At 39.3% G+C, this 20,908-nt stretch overlaps 2 protein-coding genes across 16 annotated transcripts in view; one reads left to right on the top strand and one right to left on the bottom strand.

The window, feature by feature from the left end:
* Positions 1-1,348: 1,348 nt before the first annotated feature.
* FBXO48 (F-box protein 48) lies at positions 1,349-6,263 on the bottom strand. Of its 2 annotated transcripts, none has more exons than XM_086326285.1 (4): positions 6,148-6,263; positions 5,329-5,471; positions 3,912-4,253; positions 1,349-3,339 (listed from the first exon to the last, which is right to left on the bottom strand). In XM_086326285.1, the coding sequence occupies exons 3-4, from the start codon at positions 4,215-4,217 to the stop codon at positions 3,178-3,180; spliced, it is 468 nt and encodes a 155-aa protein (XP_086182411.1). In that variant the 5' UTR covers positions 4,218-4,253; positions 5,329-5,471; positions 6,148-6,263; the 3' UTR covers positions 1,349-3,177. The 2 variants fall into 2 exon arrangements, with proteins under 2 accessions (XP_086182411.1, XP_086182412.1); XM_086326286.1 differs by having other exon boundaries at positions 6,000-6,149.
* APLF (aprataxin and PNKP like factor) overlaps positions 6,263-20,908 on the top strand; it is a 135,543-nt gene continuing 120,897 nt past the window's right edge. For 5 of the 14 annotated variants that reach the window (XM_086326270.1, XM_086326267.1, XM_086326266.1 and 2 more), the window contains exon 1: positions 6,427-6,785. In XM_086326270.1, the coding sequence (XP_086182396.1) occupies positions 6,690-6,785 (96 nt within the window). In that variant the 5' untranslated portion in view covers positions 6,427-6,689. Of the gene's footprint in view, positions 7,387-19,056; positions 19,214-20,908 lie in introns of those variants that run through there. The other 9 variants (XM_086326275.1, XM_086326272.1, XM_086326278.1 and 6 more) reach the window with 7 other exon arrangements.

Below are 20,908 nucleotides of genomic sequence, written 5' to 3'. Positions count from 1 at the left end.
GTTCCAGATAGGAAAAGGAATATGTCAAGGCTGTATATTGTCACCCTGTTTATTTAACTTACATGCAGAAACATCATGAGAAACACTGAGCTGAATGAAGCACAAGCTAGAATCAAGATTGCCAGGAGAAATATCAATAACCTCAGATATGCAGATGACACCACCCTTATGGCAGAAAGTGAAGAAGAACTAAAGAGCCTCTTGAAAGAGGAGAGTGAAAAAGTTGGCTTAAAACTCAATATTCAGGAAAGGAAGATAATGGTATCTGGTCCCATCACTTCATGGCAAATAGATGAGGATGTAATGGAAACAGTGACCAGCTTTATTTTTTTGGGCTCCAAAATCACTGCAGATGGTGACTTCAGCCATGAAATTAAAGGACGCTTGCTCCTTGGAAGACAAGTTATGACTAACCTAGACAGCATGTTAAAAAGCAGAGACATTACTTTGCCAACAAAAGTCCATTTAGTCAAAGAGATGGTTTTTCTAGTAGTCATGCATGGATGTGAGAGTTGAACTATAAAGAAAGCTGAGTGCCAAAGAATTGATGCTTTTGAACTGTAGTGTTGGAGAAGACTTTTGAAAGTCCCTTGGACTGCAAGGAGATCCAAACAGTCCATCCTAAAGGAAATCAGTCCTGAATATTCATTGGAAGGACTGATGTTGAAGCTGAAACTTCAATACTTTGGCCACGTGATGGCGAAGAACTGACTCGTTGGAAAAGACCCTGATGCTGGGAAAGATTGAAGGCAGGAGGAGAAGGGGACGATGGTTGAATGGTTGGATGGCATCACTGACCCAACGGACATGAGTTTGAGTAAACTCTGGGAGTTGGTGATGGACAGGGAGGCCTGGCATGCCGCAGTCTGTAGGGTCGCAAAGAGTCGGACATAACTGAGTGACTGAACTGAACTGAAGACTGAGTTATAAACTAGAAGCAACTGAGAAAAGGTTTCTATAAACAACAACAACAACAACAACAAAACTAGATCTTGAACCGATCAAACATTAAGAAACACGGGAAATTCCTCTTTATAGATTGTATATATATGTTTTTTTAATTTCTGAGTTAAAGCACTCCTTTCATTTGAATCCACCCACACACCTTCTCAGATGCTAATGACTCGATCTGATAAATGCACAATTCATTCTAAACCCGTTTCATATATTTATCATTAAGTTCCAAAACTTTCCTTTCAGTGTAGACTGTAATCACAGTAATAACTTATTATACAAAGAATTATTTTAATGGTATAAAAATGGTATAAAACAAAAACCAAAGATTATTCATATAACAATATTTAAAACTGGGGTGATACAATAAGTAAAAATGAATGATACTTTTGGGTGAAGTATATTTTCAAGTGTTTATTCAAAAAATATTTCTTCTTTACTATTTTTCTCTTACAGCTTTTAAGAAAACAAGAATAATTCTTCATATATTAGCATTAATATTAAGCATCCCATATATCTTATGGGTTTGTACATTGTATTTCAATACAATATTATCTACTAAAATATGTTGATTTATTTTTATTTTACATTCTGGGTAGGATTAAAATAAATAATGTAAAAATAACTTAACAATTCTATGAAATATCTACTATATTCCAGGTTTGGGAACACAAAAATAAATAAATGGTCCCTGCCATTAAGAGGCTCACAATCTAATGGGGGAGATACACAAATCAAACAGAAATTTAATGTAGTATGACAGCTTTGAGAATGGTATGTACAAAGAACTACACAACCTTAAAAGGGTCACTTAATGCAGAATGGTAGAAAGTAGGAATGGTTTCCAGGTTAGGATGATACACTGCACAAAAGAATTTACGAAGAAAATTGCTGATGAGTGAAAAGAAGAACATTCCTATAGTGGGGATTACTGAATAATCCTAGAGACTGGACTGCCTGATCTTCAAGGTCCCTTCCAACCCCAAGAAGACAGTAGGAGATAACACTGGCATGCTGCAGTCCATGGGATCGCAAAGAGTTGGACATGACTGAGTGACTGAACTGAACAGAACTGAACTGAACCAGTCATCACCTACTTGATTCAACAAAGGGAATCTGTATAGAGCGGGACATATTCCTCATATTTTTCTACTTGTTAAATATTGAGTTCCTGGACTCTTACTTTTCATGCAATAGAGCATAATTTAAGAAGAAAATCCCATACTAACTAAAATGTTTTGTAGTCACGTTACCTATGGTGCTGATCACAGTTTCAGACTGAACAATCTCGTAGCGCAAGTAATGTGTCATCTACTTTTAAGTAAAAGAGAACAAAAGTTAAAGGTTCCTATAAAGCTATAAACTCTAACAAATTCAAGTATATAGGTTTCTTGTAAATAATATTTTCCTTTCTTTTAAATGTGGAAAACCAAAAAGGAGCTGGTCCTTTTTCTTGGTTATCTACAAGGAGTACACTAGATGGTGCTATAAGATGTCAGAAAGAAGATAAGTTTTACCAAGAAAAACAGCGTGGAGTTTCTGATGGCACTTTCCATACATTTCAGCCCCTGAGAGTAATCTGAGGTTTGTAGGCAAGTAATGGGGAACTTAATCTCACAAATGAGTCTGGTTGGACTCATTTAAAATTAAACCACATGTTTAACACAAAATGTTTTCAGTGTTTGACAATTCAATCTGCACTGAAATGGAAAATTTTAAGTTATTAAAATATACATTTATTATACATTTAAACATATTGCTATTAATTTCATTTAGGGATTTTGCCCATGAGCCTATGTCTAACAATTAATAAATCTCTAAATCAGTTCCTTCACATGGTTTCTTGAATTTTCAAATTATCATTAAGCAGAGAACACTAATAAAACTCTCTAATCATTAAAATGCTGAAGTACTGCAACAGACCAACACAAATACATGAAATAATACATTTTGAAATCACCCTATCAGTATAGTATTTTTAAATAAATAACATTTCATGGTTTTTCCACATTACAGTAAAACCAGAAACATTTAGGTAAAACATTATTTTACCTAAAGTGCAAAATAAAAACAAAGTTTTATTTTTTATATTTTCTATTTAGTTTTCTTTTAAATGTTAAATAGTAAAAAGGCAAACAAAAAAAATGGGCGGTTAGAGACATACTTTTTATAATCTAAGAGTCATTTTAGTTTTAAACTCTCAAAGTTAGGAGAGTTTTCTGCTTATCTTTCCAGTTCTGCTTCTAGAATTTCCCCCCACGTGTCTGCATCCATTGGGTACATGATTTTTTCTGGTAGGCTGATAGGAGAACATATGTTGCTGTATCTGCCACTTAGCCATTCATGTTTCACTTTACTCTTCTGGTAATTCCTCAGTAGTATGACCTGAAAGAAGTAAACCACCATTGTTAATGGCAATCCACTCCAGGATTCTTGCCTGGAGAATTCCATGGAGAGAGGAGCCTGGCAGGCTACAGTCCATGGCAAAGAGCGACTAACACTATTTACTACTACTACTACCACCACTGTTAAAGAAGGTAGTCAGTGATTGGTGAGTGAGTCTGTTTGAAGCTAGAGAAGCTGATTGAAAGGCTGAAAAGATTAAGTATTTACAATGATACACATGTCTATTAAATGTGTGTGTGAGTGCGCACGTACAGAACAGTGTGAGTAACACAGTTTGCTGGGGATTTTGGATATGTGGAGTAAAATGTAGCCATTGTGGTTTATGAGGTAAATGCTCCCCAAATTCAGAAGGATAGATGGGAGATATCCTTTTTGCAGGAAAAGAATATAATTGGACTTTAACTCCCAAAGCCAACCCATTCTCCCAAAGCCAACCCACTCTGTATGTCATTCTGTATATGAAATCCTCTCTCCAAGCCAGAAGGTAGAGTGTGGCTCAAACAGACCACCGTATTGTCAAGAGGACTTCATATTTCAAAGGTTAAACTTACCCTCCAGGGATAACCACTCTCTAGATCGTCGTCTATCTCTCTTTGACATACAGCTCTTACAGTCAGGCAGTGAGGTTTCCATAAGGAGTCGCTGTGTCTTATTGCATGATTCCAGCTCCTGCATGTCACTGAAGCCCTGCACAAGCTCCGGATGTCTAGCTGACTGAAAATTTTAAAAGTAACTTCTGGAGGCAGCAGTTCAACAAAATTATTTGGACACTCTTTTTTTTCCCTTTCGGCATCCACAGAGTTCCATTCTATGTCAGAAACTCTTGAAGCATGGTTTCTCTTGGAGTTTTTCTTCATAGCTTGGTATTTTAGTGAATTATCCTCATATATAACCTGAAAGGCAAAGGTTAAAAATATTCACTGCCTTTAGATCAGACTGTAGACCCCGCTTTGAGTTAGATACTTTCGTGGTTAGATTTAATGAACTTTAACTTTCTTGACTTGAGCTCTTCAGTCTGTCAAATGGAGCCAGTGATGCTTCTCTGGTGAGTCTTCTTACAAAGATGAACAGAGATGATGAGTGAAGAATCTAGCCCTACATCTGAACTGCACGCAGGAGAAACCGAACACATGCTACTCCTTTTCTTCTTTTTAGATATTTTTGGTAAATGCGTTTGTTTCTAAACATTTTTCTACTCCCAAAGAAAATTATCTGAAAAAGAGACGTGATTCTTCACATTCAATCTATAATTTCTTTTTAGTAGTAGAAATAACTATTGTGAGAACACATTCTATTCCAAGTATTGATTGAAAAAACTTTTGAAAATGTATATGTTTCAATTCTACTCAACACACTGAATACTAGTCTGTGGGAACAAATGCCTTGTCTTTAAGTTTTTCACTTATAACTTATGACTTAAAGACAAACCTGATGAACTTTTAATAGTTTATATAAGAATTGTTTATCTACTTGCACTTAATGGGTAGGTGCTCACATTTGACACAAAAGCTGTCTGAAATGGCTAAGAGGTTGAGGTCTGGGCTATACTGACAAAATCTCTAATATTCAATCAGTTATAAGAGTTGTGTTTTAGAAATAGCTTCTTGAGGCTATTCCACATGTATAGTTAATTATGAACTAAGATAACTAGTCATTAAGCCATCAAACAACAGTGACTAACAACTATAAACAATATTTATGACATCTAGGTAAAGCACATGACTAAAGATTGAAAGTCCAGTTTGAGCTAATTTACCTAAGGTGAGTGGTATAGGCTCCTGATATTAGTTGAAAGCATGGAGGTATTTTGGCATATAAAGACAGTTCATATTTACTTAAGATCAGTTTATTCCGGTTTGTACTTCCTTTTATAGTGAGGGGTGTTGGTGCAGGAGGGGTTTCAGATACAGCTAATACTTCATTTATTTTAGCTAATAAAAAATTCCCCTTTCTAGATGTGCTACTCACCTATATATTTCTAAACCTGCCAAGACCACAGATGCTCCCGTTCATTTGGTTATGGATCCAAGTTGGCTACAGTGGTCGGAATTTTAATGTCTGAGTTCAACATAAGATTTCCTCTTGAGAGTTTGGGGAAGTAAGAAAGCAACCTGCAAAAAATAAGTTCATAAGTCAAGTTTTTGCCCTTCCACCCTCTAGCCCTCATCAATATAAACTAAAGCCAAACTACTCTATTCTTGAAAAGAATCTCATACTAGGAAAAAGTTACTGTGCATTTAAACGCACATTTGTTATTTCTCCTAAGATCTCACTGGAGATAAAATACGTCCTCCCGTTACAATTATTCCACGAGGCAGATGAAAGAATTTGAATTTAACAGATGGGGGTGCCTAAACCCCACTATGTTTCTTCTTCTAAGTCCCATTTTGCCTGGATGTTTAGAAACCTATCCTCTTCTTTCTAAACCAAACTTTGCTAAATTACCTAATTAGGTGACAGGTCATCCCTCTCTCAGGTGTCACACGGAGGGAGGAATCGTAAAGCAGGGCAGACGCCCGGCTCTCGGGGAGCCTCCACCCCAGGCAGACACTACAGGCCGGAAGGAATGACCCCACGTCTCATGTGAACCACCCTCCTGGCATGCCCGGAGCCGACAGCAGCTGTCGGAGTCCAAATACCTGGGCATTGACAGGTAAACAATAACAACTGTCAGCACCGACTGTCACCGCAGCTCCGGTCGGCCGAACAGAGGCTGTGCGAGCGCCAGGGCCGCGCCCCGGATCACGCCTGCCAGATCTCAGCGTAAAGGGAAGACCCGTCTCCTACCTACTGGGCAGCTGCTACCTCTCGATCCGCGATTTAAATTGTCCAGAATTCGAATCCTTCCCTCTAGTCCCTGTCTTCCCACCCACTCTAGCCCCGCCTTGCTGACTCGGATTTCGCACAGGCGCAGAGAGGGGAGCGCATTGCCTCCTGGGATTGGTAGTTTTCTCAGGGCGCCTGAGATCGTCAGTGGAGGAGAAGGGAAGGCGTCATGGACTACAAGGACCGGCGTCCTCCGAGCCGGGTGGGCGGTTGAGAAGGGCTGGGGTTGGGGGGTTGGGTAACCGGGGCTTTTAAAAAACAGATTGGAGGCGGTGTGAAAAGGGATTCCCTGAGTACGTCACTGGCCGGAGTGGAAGGGCGGGGTTCGGTCCCCCTTGGTGGGGCCCCATCTCCGCGCAGCCGGGGCATACTCGAGGGCAGTCTTTGCTCTACCTCCCCCTGTGTTTCTTGGGGCCTCTCTGGGCCCAGCGCCTGTCGTTGGAAGGCGGAAACGGTTGCAGGGTCTCGCTTCTTGCGAAGGGGTCTGTTTAATCCTCGCCGCCATGTCCGGGGGTTTCGAGCTGCAGCCGCAGGACGGCGGCCCCCGGGTGGCCTTGGCGCCCGGGGAGACGGTCATCGGCCGCGGGCCGCTTCTGGGAGTAAGTGTGGCGGGGGTTCGGCGGCCCCGGAGAACCGCGAGGTCCTGGCGGGCTCCTGAGGCCCTACTGTGGGTCCTGCCCAGGTTCCCCACCGCTCCGGCCAGGCCTTTCTGGATTTTAGAAGTTTGAAGGCAGCACGTTTTTCAGTCAACTTGAACTAACTCGCAGACGTTTCCTTCTGCTGCCTTTAAAAAGCACTGACCTGGATTATCGTCATTAGTGTTTTTACCCCGGAGAAGGCAATGGCTCCCCACTCCGGTACTCCTGCCGGGAGAATCCCGTGGACGGAGGAGCCTGGAAGGCTGCGGTCGCTGGGGTCGCTGAGGGTCGGACACGACTGAGCGACTTTACTTTCACTTTTCACTTTCATGCATTGGAGAAGGAAATGGCAACCCACTCCAGTGTTCTTGCCTGGAGAATCCCAGGGACGGGGGAGCCTGGTGGGCTGCCGTCTATGGGGTCACACAGAGTCGGACACGACTGAAGTGACTTAGCAGCAGCAGCGTTTTACCCGGAGGTCGGCAAACTGTGGCCCTGGCTCCAAATCCAGCCTGCAGTTGTTGGGACCCACATACTAAGAATGCTTCTCAGATTTTAAAATGTAAACAAAAAAACCTATATTAGCCTTTCAGGGAGAAGATTTTCTCTAAGGGTTGGGAATATTGCCTGTTGTCTTGATAAGCCACGATATTTATGGTAGTTTCTGGCCCTTAACAGAAAAAGTCTGCCAACCTCTGATGTTAGTTTTTCTAGAATAATTTCTTTTAAGCTTTGGTCCATCTGGTGGTACTGCTTGGGCTTTACTTTTATTGTAAAAATCTTTTTTAGTAACGTCAGTGACTCACCGTTATATAGTGTGTAGAATTCCAGGCATTGATCCTGTACCAGCTTCTTTAAACCTTTCCAGACTTTTTGAGTTAGGTGCTCTTATCGTCATTGTTCAAATGAGAAAATCGAGTTATTTAAAGGACACACACAACAAGATTTTGGGTAACAGAGCGCAACTGGGTTATGTATTCTTTCTCTGGGGTGTTTAGGAGTTAGAAAACTTGCCTGTAACATTCTGGAAATTTGTAGATCTCTCACTAAATACATATATATTGTTTTCTCTACATTCGACGTGTCTTGTTTACTGGCCACTGTATGCTGCGCATCTGCAGACCCTAGCACTGCGGGGCACACATAGATAAAATGGGTACTTGCCCTTCAGTTTTCTCTTGGGCTGTCTGAACAAAGCTGTGTCAGTGAGCCTATACCAGGGAGTAAGGAGTCTGGTCACTTAGCCTGATTAACCACCAGTGTCTAAATGGAACTTTGGTATTAGACTTAGGACCCCTCTCGGAGCAGAAAAAAGAAAGGTGGTTCAAGGTGGTGATGGGGAAATTAGTTTTAGAGGAGTGTGAGTGTATGTATATGTAGTGGGATTGTTGAGAAACTTCAAGTTTACTTGCTGGTTTTTTTTTTTTTTTACTTAAATGTGTATTACTTTTCTCTATAGTCTATTATATACATAATAGTATATTATGTACATAGTAATAGTATAGTATACTATACTATCACAATAGTAATTGACAGTAATAGTATTTTCTCCATAGTCTATTATATACAAACCTTTGGAGGAACTGCTTGGGAGGTTTTCTCCCTCTCCTTCCAGTCTTCCTTCCTTTCTTCCTCCCATCTGTCCTTTGCTCTCCTCCCTCCCCCTCTATTCCTCATTCGCTCTCCCTCCCTACTTCTCTCTCTCATTTCATCTCAATTAGAAATAGAGTATCTGCTTCATCTAGAAATCTTATGTCTGGTTACTAATGAGTTTTAATTTACTTAACAAATCGTGTAACTAACGTAGAGTACTATGGATTGGGTTAAATGATGGGTGAATTTTAGGCCTCTGTTTTATAAACTTGGCACCAGGTCACAGACCCTTCATTATTTGTAGCTTGCTGTTTGCTAATAGGTTTGCTAATGTGAGACAAGCTTATTTGATTTCTGTTTTTTAAAATGGTAAGGAATAGGAAGTCAATTATCTGGTCAGGATTAAGCTTTTCCTTTTTGAATAGTCATTCAATGATGAGATTCTGTTGCCAAGTTTGATGGGTATTAGAAGTGAATGATACTAGATGTGTTGAAGGAAAACTTTGAAGAACAAACAAATCACCTTGTGGTTTTCAAGATTTTGGAGCTGACAGGTGTTTCGTCTCTGCAGTGGTTTAAAACTCCACACGAGGGCTGCAGTTTCAAACAACAATTCCAGTGAAGGTTTTTTTTTTTTTTTGTCTTCATGGTGTGTGAGAGAGCACATAGTTCTAAGTCAGAAAACTCAGGGAGTTTAATTCATATCTATCATAAGTGATTAATAATAAGATGATTTTTTTTACTCTCTTAATTAGTCATGTCTTTTGGAAACAAATTTCACAAACCTTCATGGTTACAACCGTTACGTTTGTAATTCCAATGTGTTAAACATTCTTTGTGGTAAAATAATTTGGCAGTGGGAATGTCTTCATGTTTTTACAGTGGAGGGAAAGCTTAGAACTCTTGTAGATAATAGAACACAGTGAAATTTCAATTTCTCGTGCCCTTTGCTTTAGTGTGAATCCTCAGGGAACCCAAGGTCTTTGTTTACTGAGTTGTAATTCTGGTTCCTGATCACCAAACAAAAGGTTTTGCAGCAGGATGAATCTCCAGGGAATTATCCTGGCCAATTCCAAAGGTCACATATTGTATGATTTCACTTACATGATGTTATTGAAATAACAAAATTATAAAAATGGGGACTAACGTAGTAGTTGCCAGGGCTTACTGAAGAGGTGAGGGGAGCAAGAAGCAAATCAGGTGTGCCTGTAAAACAGCAATGAGGAATTTGTTTTGTATCTTCACTGTGTCAATATCAATATCTGGTTGTGCTGCTGTACTGTAGGTTTGCAAGATGTTACTGCTGGGGGAAATGGTAAGCAGTACAAGAGATCTTTTTGTAATAGTATCTTATCACCATGAACCTACAACTATCTTAAATTAAAAATTAGTTAAAGATTTTACAGCATCTCAGCAGAATACCATTAGACCAAATTATTTGCTTTGTGGTTTTCCTTTAATTAAATCTGATTATACTCTTAATGAAAACTACTCTTTCTGGTTTCACATTTTCCTTATTTGATAGCAGGGATTATAGGGCACATTCCTTAATGATCTATTTTCTTTCAAGGAAATAGGACAGCACCAGGTATCTAGTGAGATTTCCTGAAGGCAGATGTAATTGAATCTATTGCTCTAATTAAAAAGGGAAGGGGCGCCCAGTGAGGTGTGGGGATAATCCTGGGCTCTAGTGCAGACTGCTCACCAGGCATCAGTTGACTACTGTTGTAAGTGTTCCACAAAGTTTATATTAATACAAAGTAACCACTCCCAAGCCTGGCAACTCTGCACTGTTCCTTTGTGTGTGTGCAACTGTGTGACCTATGGACTGTAGCCCGCCAGGGTCCTCTGTACGTGGGATTCTCCAAGCAAAAATACTGGAGTGGGTTGTCATGCCCTCCTCCAGGGGATCTTCCTGACCCAGGGATTGAACCCCAGTCTCTTTCGTCTCCTGCAATGACAGGTGGTTTCTTTACCACTAGTGCCATGTGGGCAGCCCCTGCACTGTTCTTCCTTGTTGCCAAACCTCACCCACTCTCTTGGAATGCTAGTTCTACTTGGTCCAACAAGATTTGTCCCTGGGGAGGTGCCAAGCACTTCTAGCTGCAGGGTTTTTTGCCCCTCCCTCAGTTATTGAGCCTAGTTAATTCCTGGCACATAATAGGCCTTCAACACATGATTTCTTTCTTTTCTATTTCTCAAACCCACTCTTCCAAACCTCATAAAGAGCCTACTCGTAACTTAGGTATAAAAAGGACAGCATAGAATTTTGAAGTGGATATAAATATAGTAAAGAGGCAGTGCTGCCAACCGCTAAAGCTTAAGGAGCAACAGTCATGATGGATTGTTTACATTTTTCCTATTTTGTTGACTAATTAGCAAACTCAGAAAATAGTTCATGAATATTTACTCTAGTTAGATGGGAAGAATGAAGAGAAGTTAGTCCTTGCTTTCAGGAAACTTACAGTTAGTGGGTACGAGAGATACAGAAGCAAGTAACTAGAAAGGGGAGCTGGACAGACGCTTCCAGTGAGTGGAGTGGAAGACAGTAAGGAAAATGACATGGAGACAATGACAGATGACAGCAGTATCATGAATGGCACTGCTTTGGGGTTGGGGAGGCCACAAGGAGAGGGACCTGTAATGTAGCTTGTGCTACTTGTCCCCATTCCTGGTACTGGAGTAACTGTTGGTACCTGGGAACAGTCATTGTTTTTCTCAAAGGTACTAAGAAATCTAGATTTTTAGGTATAACCTCTGATTTAAAAAATTAATTTATTTAAATCGGAGGCTAATTATTTTACAATATTTTGGTTGTTTTTGCCATACATCGACATGAATCAGCCACAGGTGTATGTATGTCCCCCATCCTGAACCCCCCTCCTACCTCCCTCCCCATTGCACCTCTGCTGCTGCTGCTAAGTTGCTTCAGTCGTGTCTGACTCTGTGCGACCCCATAGACAGCAGCCCACCAGGCTCCCCCGTCCCTGGGATTCTCCAGGCAGGAACACTGGAGTGGGTTCCCATCCCTCTGGGTTGTCTTAAAGCACCAACTTTGAGTGCCCTGCTTCATGCATTGAACTTGCACTATAACCTCTGATTTTTAAAAGGTCACATTAAAAGTTTTTTCAGTACCTTGAGCCAAACAGAAGAATCCTACACCTACAGAAAGATGGAGGAAGGAACCCACAATTTAGATGAGGTCGGAGAAGGCTTTGTGAAATCAGTGACGTATTGAGCTGACTTTGAAGTGATAGAACAGCTAGAGTTTTGGTAGGTGGAGAGTGAGTGGTAGGAAGGGAAGGGCCCTTCAGGCTAAATGAACGTGTGACTTAAGGCTCTGAGTTTGGAGAGTGTATGGCATATTGGATAATTGGATAAGAGCGAGTAGACTTGTGGGATGATCACATTACAGCAGTGATTCTGTTTAACTTTTACAAACATTTAACAGTATGTACTAGTTTTCTTTCTTTTTAAAAATAGTCTCTATTAAGTTCACAGCAGAACTGAGCAGAAAATACAATTCTCATATACCCTCTGCCCCCACGCATGTACCATCTTCCCCTCTGTCAGCATGCCCTACCATGGTGGTGCATTTGGTGAACCTGTTTTGGCATGTCATTATCACCCAAAGCCCAGTTTACACTAGAGTTCACTCTTGGTGTGCATTCCATGGATTTTGACTAATATGTAATGACACGTATCTACCATTGTAGTATTAGAGAATACTGCCCTAAAAATTCTTAATGTTCTGTCTGCTCATCTTTCCTTCCTTCCCCAACTCCTAGCAACTACTGGACTTTAACAATCTGCACAGTTTTACCTTTTAGCAGAATATAATATAGTTGGAATCACACAGAATGTATATGTAGACTTTTTTTCAGATTGGCTTCTTTTCATGTATTTTCATGGTTTTTGAATGATGAGTAATATGTTCCACAGTCTGGATGTTTCAGAGTTTATCTACTTGCCCACCAAAGGATATCTAGGTTACTCCCACATTTTGGCAGTTATGATTAAAGCTCTTATAAACATCCGTCTGCAGGTTTTTGTGTGAACACAAGTTTTCAGTTCTTTTGGTTAAATAATAATTAGGAGCACAATTGCTGGGTAGTATGGTGAAAATATTAGTGTTGTAAGAAACTGCCAACTGCCTTCCAAAGTGGCTGCACCATTTTTCATTCCCACCATCAACGGATGAGAGTTCCTATTGTTCCTCATCCTTGTCAGCATTTGGTGTTGTCAGTGGTTTGGATTTTGGCCATTCTAATAAGTGTGTAGTGAATTGCTTTTCATATGTGTTTATTTCTAAGTCAGTGTCTTTAAATTATCATCCCCTATGTACTATTGGATGTGAATACGCTGCCTTCTCACTTGCATCCAGACCTCTGTCCAAACACTTTTCTCTGGTTATTTGATTCTGTAGATAGTTTCTGGGTATCTGTATTTTTTAAAGCTCTGAAGATGATCCTGTTGAGAAACCAGATTTGAAAACTGCTTCTAGACACACTAAGTAGAATGCTTTGCACAGAATAGTCTTTAACAGATGTTTTACCAAAGTCCCAAGTGGAAATTTAGACCCTGTTTTATCTTACTAAGCTGTATTTATGTTTTTATTCACTGTGTTGCCTCTATCGTAATATATTAAAGATGAGGATGATGTCCTCAAATTTGTATAGCATTCACTGTGTAAGCAGAATTGCAAGCCAAACAGGTTGAGTGAGTTGACATTTCAACGGCAGCAAGTCAGCACAATTCCATTATATTGGCTAACAATTCAGCAGTCTTGAATTAGGAGCTCAGAAAGTATTGGATTTTACTTTTAAAAATGTAAATGATCCATATTTCATTAGTATTGTGGATTACGCAGGTGTTTGTGAGGTAGCCTGATAAACTAACTCTAATTTACTCCATTAGTCATTGGAGAAAGTATGTTGACAGGTTTCAAAGCCCACGTGCAATATAGTAATAACCTTTTTAAAGAGAGATCATTCATAAACTGGAGTCTGCCTCTGACTAAAATCAAGTCCATTTTCTCAAACTTGTCCTTTCTTAGTTTCAGAAGTTGGACTCTGATGCAGCAAGTACAATGATATTAAACATCTTCTATCAACTAGCTTTTGCTCTGTTGAGAAATAAGGTCCATTTATCATCTAATATATGGCAGGCTTGGTGTGGATGTGTGAGCTCTGGAGTGTGTGTTGGACCTGATACTGGGAAGCACTCTAGATAAGAAGAGTTTATGGTGTGTCGACTGGTTTATAGTAACCAGTCTGTCTTCAGTTTGGCTCTTAATTTTACATTTTACTTACTTGCTACACAATTTAAATTTGGGGAAAGAATTTTATGCCAATTATGCCTAACTAGATCCCATGCTTCTTTAGGTTTATGTATTTTCTCATAATACAGGCTCAAATCTCATAGCAGATGATTTCCTGTATTTTTCTACCATGATAGTTTGAATTTGTCTGTTGTTGATAGAACAAACCAGATAATCTTATGTGAAAGTACTGGAAATTATAAAGCATTGTACAAGAAAATTTTTATTATCTCAGTCCTTGGTTTGCTATGTAGTTTGTTCTGAAAAAACTAATTTTGCCCCTTCGCTGCTCTTCCATTAATAGGAACCAGGCTAAATGGTAACATTGACTTCATGAGGTATATTATTCCTGTCTATGATATTCAGAAATTTCTCTAGGAAACATTGTCAGAAAAGTTAAATGCTGTTGATTTTTCAGTCAATACTGTTGTTATTCAGTTGTGTCCGACTCTTTGTGACCCCATGGACTGTAGCATGTCAGTAAATATTATATATGGACAAAATAAAATGAAAGGTCCAGTAGCTTTTCTACTTCTACTTTTGCTTTATTCAGGTTTGTTTTTTATTTTTAGAATTTTGGGAAAAAACAAATAGTTCAGAGACCTTGTTTCAAAACACTTAAACGTTTCTGCTGGTAGCATAAGGAGCTCTTCATTTTGTTTGACTTCAGTAAATGCCAAAAATAAATATTTGGCAAAGAAATCACAAATGGTTCTTTTAAGCTTTCATGTCTTTTTTCCCTCCACAAACACCATGTCTTATAAATGGAGAAAACTTCATCATAATACATGAAATACACAATTCAAAACCAAAAAATCAAAGATACGGGATCCACACTGTAAAATACAAATGTGATAACAAAAACAGAGAGCTTTGTCCCCATTCAAGACACAGCATGAAGAATTTAAGCAAAAGGGTTTTTTTATAGTATCTGAAGAAAAATTACCATCATTTTGGCTGTTGCTAACAAAGGATAGAAGTGGTTTAACAAAGGATAGGAGTGATTTCAGTGTATTCTTCTATTGTATTCTTCAGAATTTCTTTTCTAAGCTTCTGCTGTGTGCTCTGCAGTTCTTTTAATAATAAAATATACCTGTACTTGAATGCTCAGTTTAGTTAACTTTTTTGTTTTCTAATATTCCTTCTCTGACCGGCTGAGTATAAAGAAATTTACTGTCAGTGTCCAGTATCAATATAACAGTTGTTAGAGTAGTGTGTGTTAATCATAATTACTTTGGCTACAAGTAACAGATGTGACAAACAGCAGTGTAATCAAATTCATTTTTCTTCTGTAACAGAATCTCAGGGGCAGTCAGTCCAGGGCTAGTGCAGCTGTTCAAGGAACCCCTGTTCTCTGCTCCTTCTTGGTCGTGCTTTGCGTATGGCTTCCTGTCTGTACTCATAAGACAGCTGCTGTACTTCGAGGTGTATGCATGTGAGCAGGAAGAAAAGGAGAAAGGCAGACGGGAAAAGGTGTAGGCCGTTTGAGCCTGTTCCTTTTTACCAGGAACACGTGAGTCTTCCTAGAAGCTCTACTCTGTTTTGAAATGTAGTTTTGTTGTTTCGTTAGGTATGGTGAGGCCCAGGGACCAGGAGATGATAGTTGTTGAAGAGAGAATTAAAATTCCAGAGAGAAATAAGGGCACACTGCGCCACACAGGACCACACAGGATTGGTGGAGGGCAGAAGGCAGAGCTAGGGGAACTGCAGGAAAGCCTTTCTTGTGGTTTTCTTGGAAATGAATGGGCAAGGCAGGGAAACAGAGTATCATCTAATTTAAATAATTATATGGGACTCTGGGCTATGAGGGCCACCTCTCCTTGTCTGATGCTAGCCAGAGTGGTTAGGACAGTGTAAAAATCAGGTAAAGCCAAGATTGGGGTATGGCTTTGAATGGGTTCATTTGCATATGAAGGTTGCACTTGCAGGTAAGTCTTTTACTGTCTCTTTAGAAGTAGTCTTTCTCTAGTCAGCAGTCTTAGATACCAAAGCATCAGGTATAGAAACTAGAAAACATGGTTCATACACAGTCTTTTGTTTGTGCTTGGCTCGAACTAAGTATCTGAGCCATCTACAGTGATGAGGAATTCTCGGCTTTTGGATGTTTTTAACTGGATATCATGTTACCCTAAACAAAATTTAAGTAAAATTAGTGTAAAAGAAGAAGTGAATGGATACTGATTAAGCAACTAGTAGCAACTTGTATACATGATACATGTCAAGAATTAGCATCTAAAAAGTTTGGGTGTAGTTTAAATCATGAGTTACAAATTGAAATGCCTGCAGAGCCAGATATGCAGAAGAGTGGAGTGGCCTAAGTGGAAGATTATAGGGAGTGCTAGGGACTCTGAGGAGATGGAGGGTACGTGTACTCTTCAGAGCACAAATTTAAAAAAGATACTGAGTGATTTCCTGTGTTGGCTACCAGTTTGTGGTGCTTAGTCTAAATCAAAGAAGTTTAAGAGAAAAAGTAGATACAACTAATAGAAGCTTATTAATTTCAGTGGCATAGCTGTAAATTAAATCATACTTCAATTATCATGTCACACTGCTTTTATCATGTTTACTGCTTTTTCAATAACCCAATGATAATCCTTTTAGTACCAAACAAAAATGTATCAACACCTCAAAAATATTAACTATTTTCCTCTCAACTTTTTAGTTTGAAAGATTTCAGGCCTGTTGAAAAGTTGAAAGGCTGGTACAAAAGTACCTATGTAGCCTTAACTTAGATTAAGGCTACATAATCTTAGATTAGTTGTTAACATTTTGCCACATTTACTTTCTCTTTCTCTGTTGCAAATTAGTGAGTTAGCAACAGAGAAGCTGTAAGTATCTTTTTTTTTTTTTTAAAGAAAACCTTTTTATTTTGTATTGAGGTATAGCTGACTAACAGTGTTGTAATAATTTCACGTGAACAGGGAGGGATGGCCATAGGTATACATGTATACATTTTCCCCCAAACTCTCATTCAGGCTGCCACATACCATTGATCAGACTTCCATATGCTAAACAGTAGGTCCTTGTTGATATCCACTTGAAATATAGCAGTGTGTACATGTCCATCCCAAACTCCCTAACTGTTCCTTCCCCGATCCTTCCCTCTAGCAACTGTAAGTTCATCCTCTAAGTTTGTGAGTCTTTTTCTGTTTTGTGAGTTCAGTTGTATCATTTCTTTTTAGATTCCACATATAAGGGATGTCATACGATATTTCTCCTTCTCTGACTTACTTCACTCAGTATAACACTATCTATCCATGTTGCTGCAAATGGCAATTTTCCACTCTTTTTAATGGCTGACTAATACTCCATTGTATATATGTACCACATTTTCTTTATCCATTCTCCTGTTAATGGACATTTAAGTTGCTTCCAGGTCCTGGCTATTGTAAATAGTGCTGCAGTGAACACTGGGGTGCATGTATCCTTTCCGATCATGTTTTTCTCTGGATATATTCCGAGGAGTGGGATTGCAGAGTCTGAGGGTAGCTCTATTTTTATTTTTTAAAGGATCTTCCATAGTGTTCTCCATAGTAAGCCTTTAGTACCTTTTGAAGGATGTTACGTCTTTCAACCTACTCTCAGTAGCCTCTAACCAGTGTACTACTTTGAGTCCTTACATTTCTTGGATTTTCTTTAACCTCTTTCCACTTGCAGACCAACACCATTGTCAATGCACTGCCTACTAAACTCTATGCACTTTATTGTCTACTGTGAATAGACAACTGGAAATTCACATGACTCATTAGACTTGGGTGTGCTCTTAGAATAAACAGGACCATATGAAAGTCTGAAGGCATCTTGAAACTTTATTTAGGGCTTGAGTTTTCCCAGAATGTCTACTTGCTTAATAAATAGCCATTTGTCTTATTTCTAGATTTTTAATATGTTCTAGTTTAGACAGTTAAGCTGATGTTAAATCATCTAAAAATGATGTTTTACATAACGATAATGAGGGAAGCAGTACAGCACTAAGAGCGAAGGTGTCTTTAAATCACAAATCCTGGCCCCTGTCCTCTGCTTATTGGCTCTGTAACCTCTCTGCCGTTCCATTTCTCACCTGTAAAATAAAGATGGTAGTATCTTCCACAGGTTTTGTGATGGGAAAAAATATATGTGATAAATATAGAACAATGCTGTGGTCTTGATAAATAATTGCCATTACAGTTTGTATGTTAATAAAAATGTGTGGATATTTACTCTGCACAAAAAGCAGTGATTGCTGTTACATAAAGCAGGTCATCAGATCTTTAGGATCAGTTTATGACCTTACTCCTTTAAGCCCCTTACCACCCCGATCCTGAAATTAAAATAAGCTTTAAACATCATTTGTTAAACCTTTAAGCTCTCTATTGAAAAAGCATAAATTACTGTTTTGTATTAGCAGCTCAATGGACATGAGTTTGAGTAAACTCCGGGAGTTGGTGAGGGACAGGGAGGCCTGGCATGCTGCAGTCCATGGTGTCGCAAAGAGTCGGACACGACTGAGCGACTGAACTGATTGTTTTGTAACTTACTCATTATTTAGAGGTGTGGCATAAAAGGGACAGTTGTAGCTGAATGCCTGAATGATGTTAATTTCAGAGACTCTTTAAAGCACTTTTGTGGGTACTATAGAAATACACAGCTTGCAGTGAAATCACACTGTTGAAGAAACATGTGTCCACTAGAGGTCATTAAACCTTTATATCATTGCTTTCTGCAAAAACATGGCTTGAAAATGAAAGAAACCCAAGTTGGACTATTACATGAACTATAATTATATATCATGGTTTTATATTTGACAGTTTGTTACTCTGTTGGTTAGAAGATCAATTTGTATAATTGAAGTTAACAATAAGATATTACTCCCCAAGTTATATATAGAAACTTCTTACTCCTCGCCTCAGAATAATTTGCAGTTCTTGAAACTATTTCTGAATGATTACATGTAGGTGTAGAGTAATAATACATGACTTTTTCTCACGTATTTATTTTTGTTAATTATGGAATTGGAATACTTACTGTGTGAAGAGTGACCTACACAAGCAACTAAAATTCTCTGGACTTTGAATTTCCAATATGTAAAATGTGAATAACATTTATGACAGCATTATGGTGTAGCTCAACATTTAAGTGAAAGTTCTATGCAAATCATAAAATCTGTGTGAATGGTGAAGTGGCTTATCAGATGACTGCTGTTTTGGGCCCACTAAGATGCATTATGGGAAGAATATAAGAGCCTCCAAATTTCTATCCTCTCTTTTCTGATTGGCTAACAGTTTATATTTAATTTTCAGAAATGGCCTTTGTAGCTAATAATGGGTGTATTTTAAATAGGCTTCCCAGGTGGCTCAGTGGTAAAAAACCCTCCTGCCAATGCAGCAGCTGTAGGAGATGCCAGTTTGATCCCTGGGTCCAGAAGATCCCCTGGAGGAGGAAATGGCAACCCACTCCAGTATTCTTGCTGGGATAATCCTATGGGCAGAGGAACCTGGTAGGCTATACAGTTCATGGAATTGCAAAGAGTCAGACAGAACTGAGTGAACAAACACACACCTGTAAGATACTTTATTTTAGAAAATGTCCTAAACGTTAACTGTAGCTTTGTGGAAAAGTCACATATATGGAATTTGTTTCACTGTGATGCTGGATGTTACTATTTTTGTATAGTCACAGCCATAAGTCAAGTTGGCCTTAGGAAGCATCACTATGAACAAAGCTAGTGGAGATGATGGAATTCCAGCAGAACTAGTTCAAATCCTAAAAGATGATGCTGTGAAAGTGTTGCACTCAATATGCCAGCAAATTTGGAAAACTCCGCAGTGGCCACAGGACTGGAAAAGGTCAGTTTTCATTCCAATCCCAAAGAAAGGCAATGCCAAAGAATGCTCAAACTACCGCACAATCGCACTCATCTCACACGCTAGTAAAGTAATGCTCAAAATTCTCCAAGCCAGGCTTCAACAATATGTGAACCATGAACTTCCAGATATTTAAGCTGGATTTAGAAAAGGCAGAGGAACCAAAAATCAAATTGCCAACATCTGTTGGATCATCGAAAAAGCAAAAGAGTTCCAGAAAAACGTCTACTGCTGCTTTATTGACTGTGTCAAAGCCTTTGACTGTGTGGATCACAATAAACTGTGGAAAATTCTGAAAGAGATGGGAATACCAAACCACCTGACCTGCCTCATGAGAAATCTGTATGCAGGTCAGGAAGCAACAGTTAGAACTGGACATGGAACAACAGACTGGTTTCAGATTAGGAAAGGAATACCCCAAGACTGTATATTGTCACCCTGCTTATTTAACCTACATGCAGAGTACATCATGACAAATGCTGGGCTGAATGAAGCACAAGCTGGAATCAAGATTGCCAGGAGAAATATCAATAACCTCAGATACGCAGATGACACCACCCTTATGGCAAAAAGTGAAGAAGAACTAAAGAGCCTCTAGAAAGTGAAAGAGGAGAGTGAAAAAGTTGGCTTAAAACTCAACATTCAGGAAATCTGAATGGCATCTGGTCCCATCACTTCATGGCAAATAGATGGGGAAACAATGGAAACAGTGACTTTATTTTTTGGGGCTCCAAAATCACTGCAGATGGTGACCACAGCCACTTGCTCCTTGGAAGAAAAGTTATGACCAACCTAGATAGCATATTAAAAAGCAGAGCCATTACTTTGCCAACAAAGGTCCATCTAGTTAAGGCTATGGTTTTTCCAGTAGTCATGTATGGATGTGAGTATTGGACTATAAAGCTGAGTGCTGAAGAACTGATGCTTTTGAACTGTTGTGTTAGAGGACTCTTGAGAGTCCCTTGGACTGCAAGGAGATCTAACCAGTCCATTCTAAAGGAAATTAGTCCTGAATATTCATTGCAAGGACTGATGCTGAAGCTGAAACTCCAGTACTTTGGCCATGTGATGCGAAGAACTGACTCATTTGAAGACCCTGATGCTGGGAAAGATTGAAGGCAGGAGGAGAAGGAGATGACAAGATGAGATGGTTGGATGGCATCACCAACTTAATGGCCAAGACCTTGAATATTCTCGGGGAGTTGGTGATGGACAGGGAAGCCTGACATGCTGCCGTCCATGAGGTCTCAAAGAATTGGATGCAACTGAACTGAACAGCCATAAGTGTGGAATTGCTCTTTGGTTAAAAAAATGAGTAGTGATTCCTG

The sequence above is a fragment of the Bos grunniens genome, chromosome 11 (assembly GCF_055505025.1).
Source record: "Bos grunniens cultivar Pamir isolate PY7600 chromosome 11, Bosgru_T2T1.0, whole genome shotgun sequence".
Taxonomy (NCBI): Eukaryota; Metazoa; Chordata; class Mammalia; order Artiodactyla; family Bovidae; genus Bos; species Bos grunniens.
The sequence above is the reverse complement of the archived record's forward strand: the minus strand, read 5'-3'. Positions and strand labels throughout refer to the sequence as shown.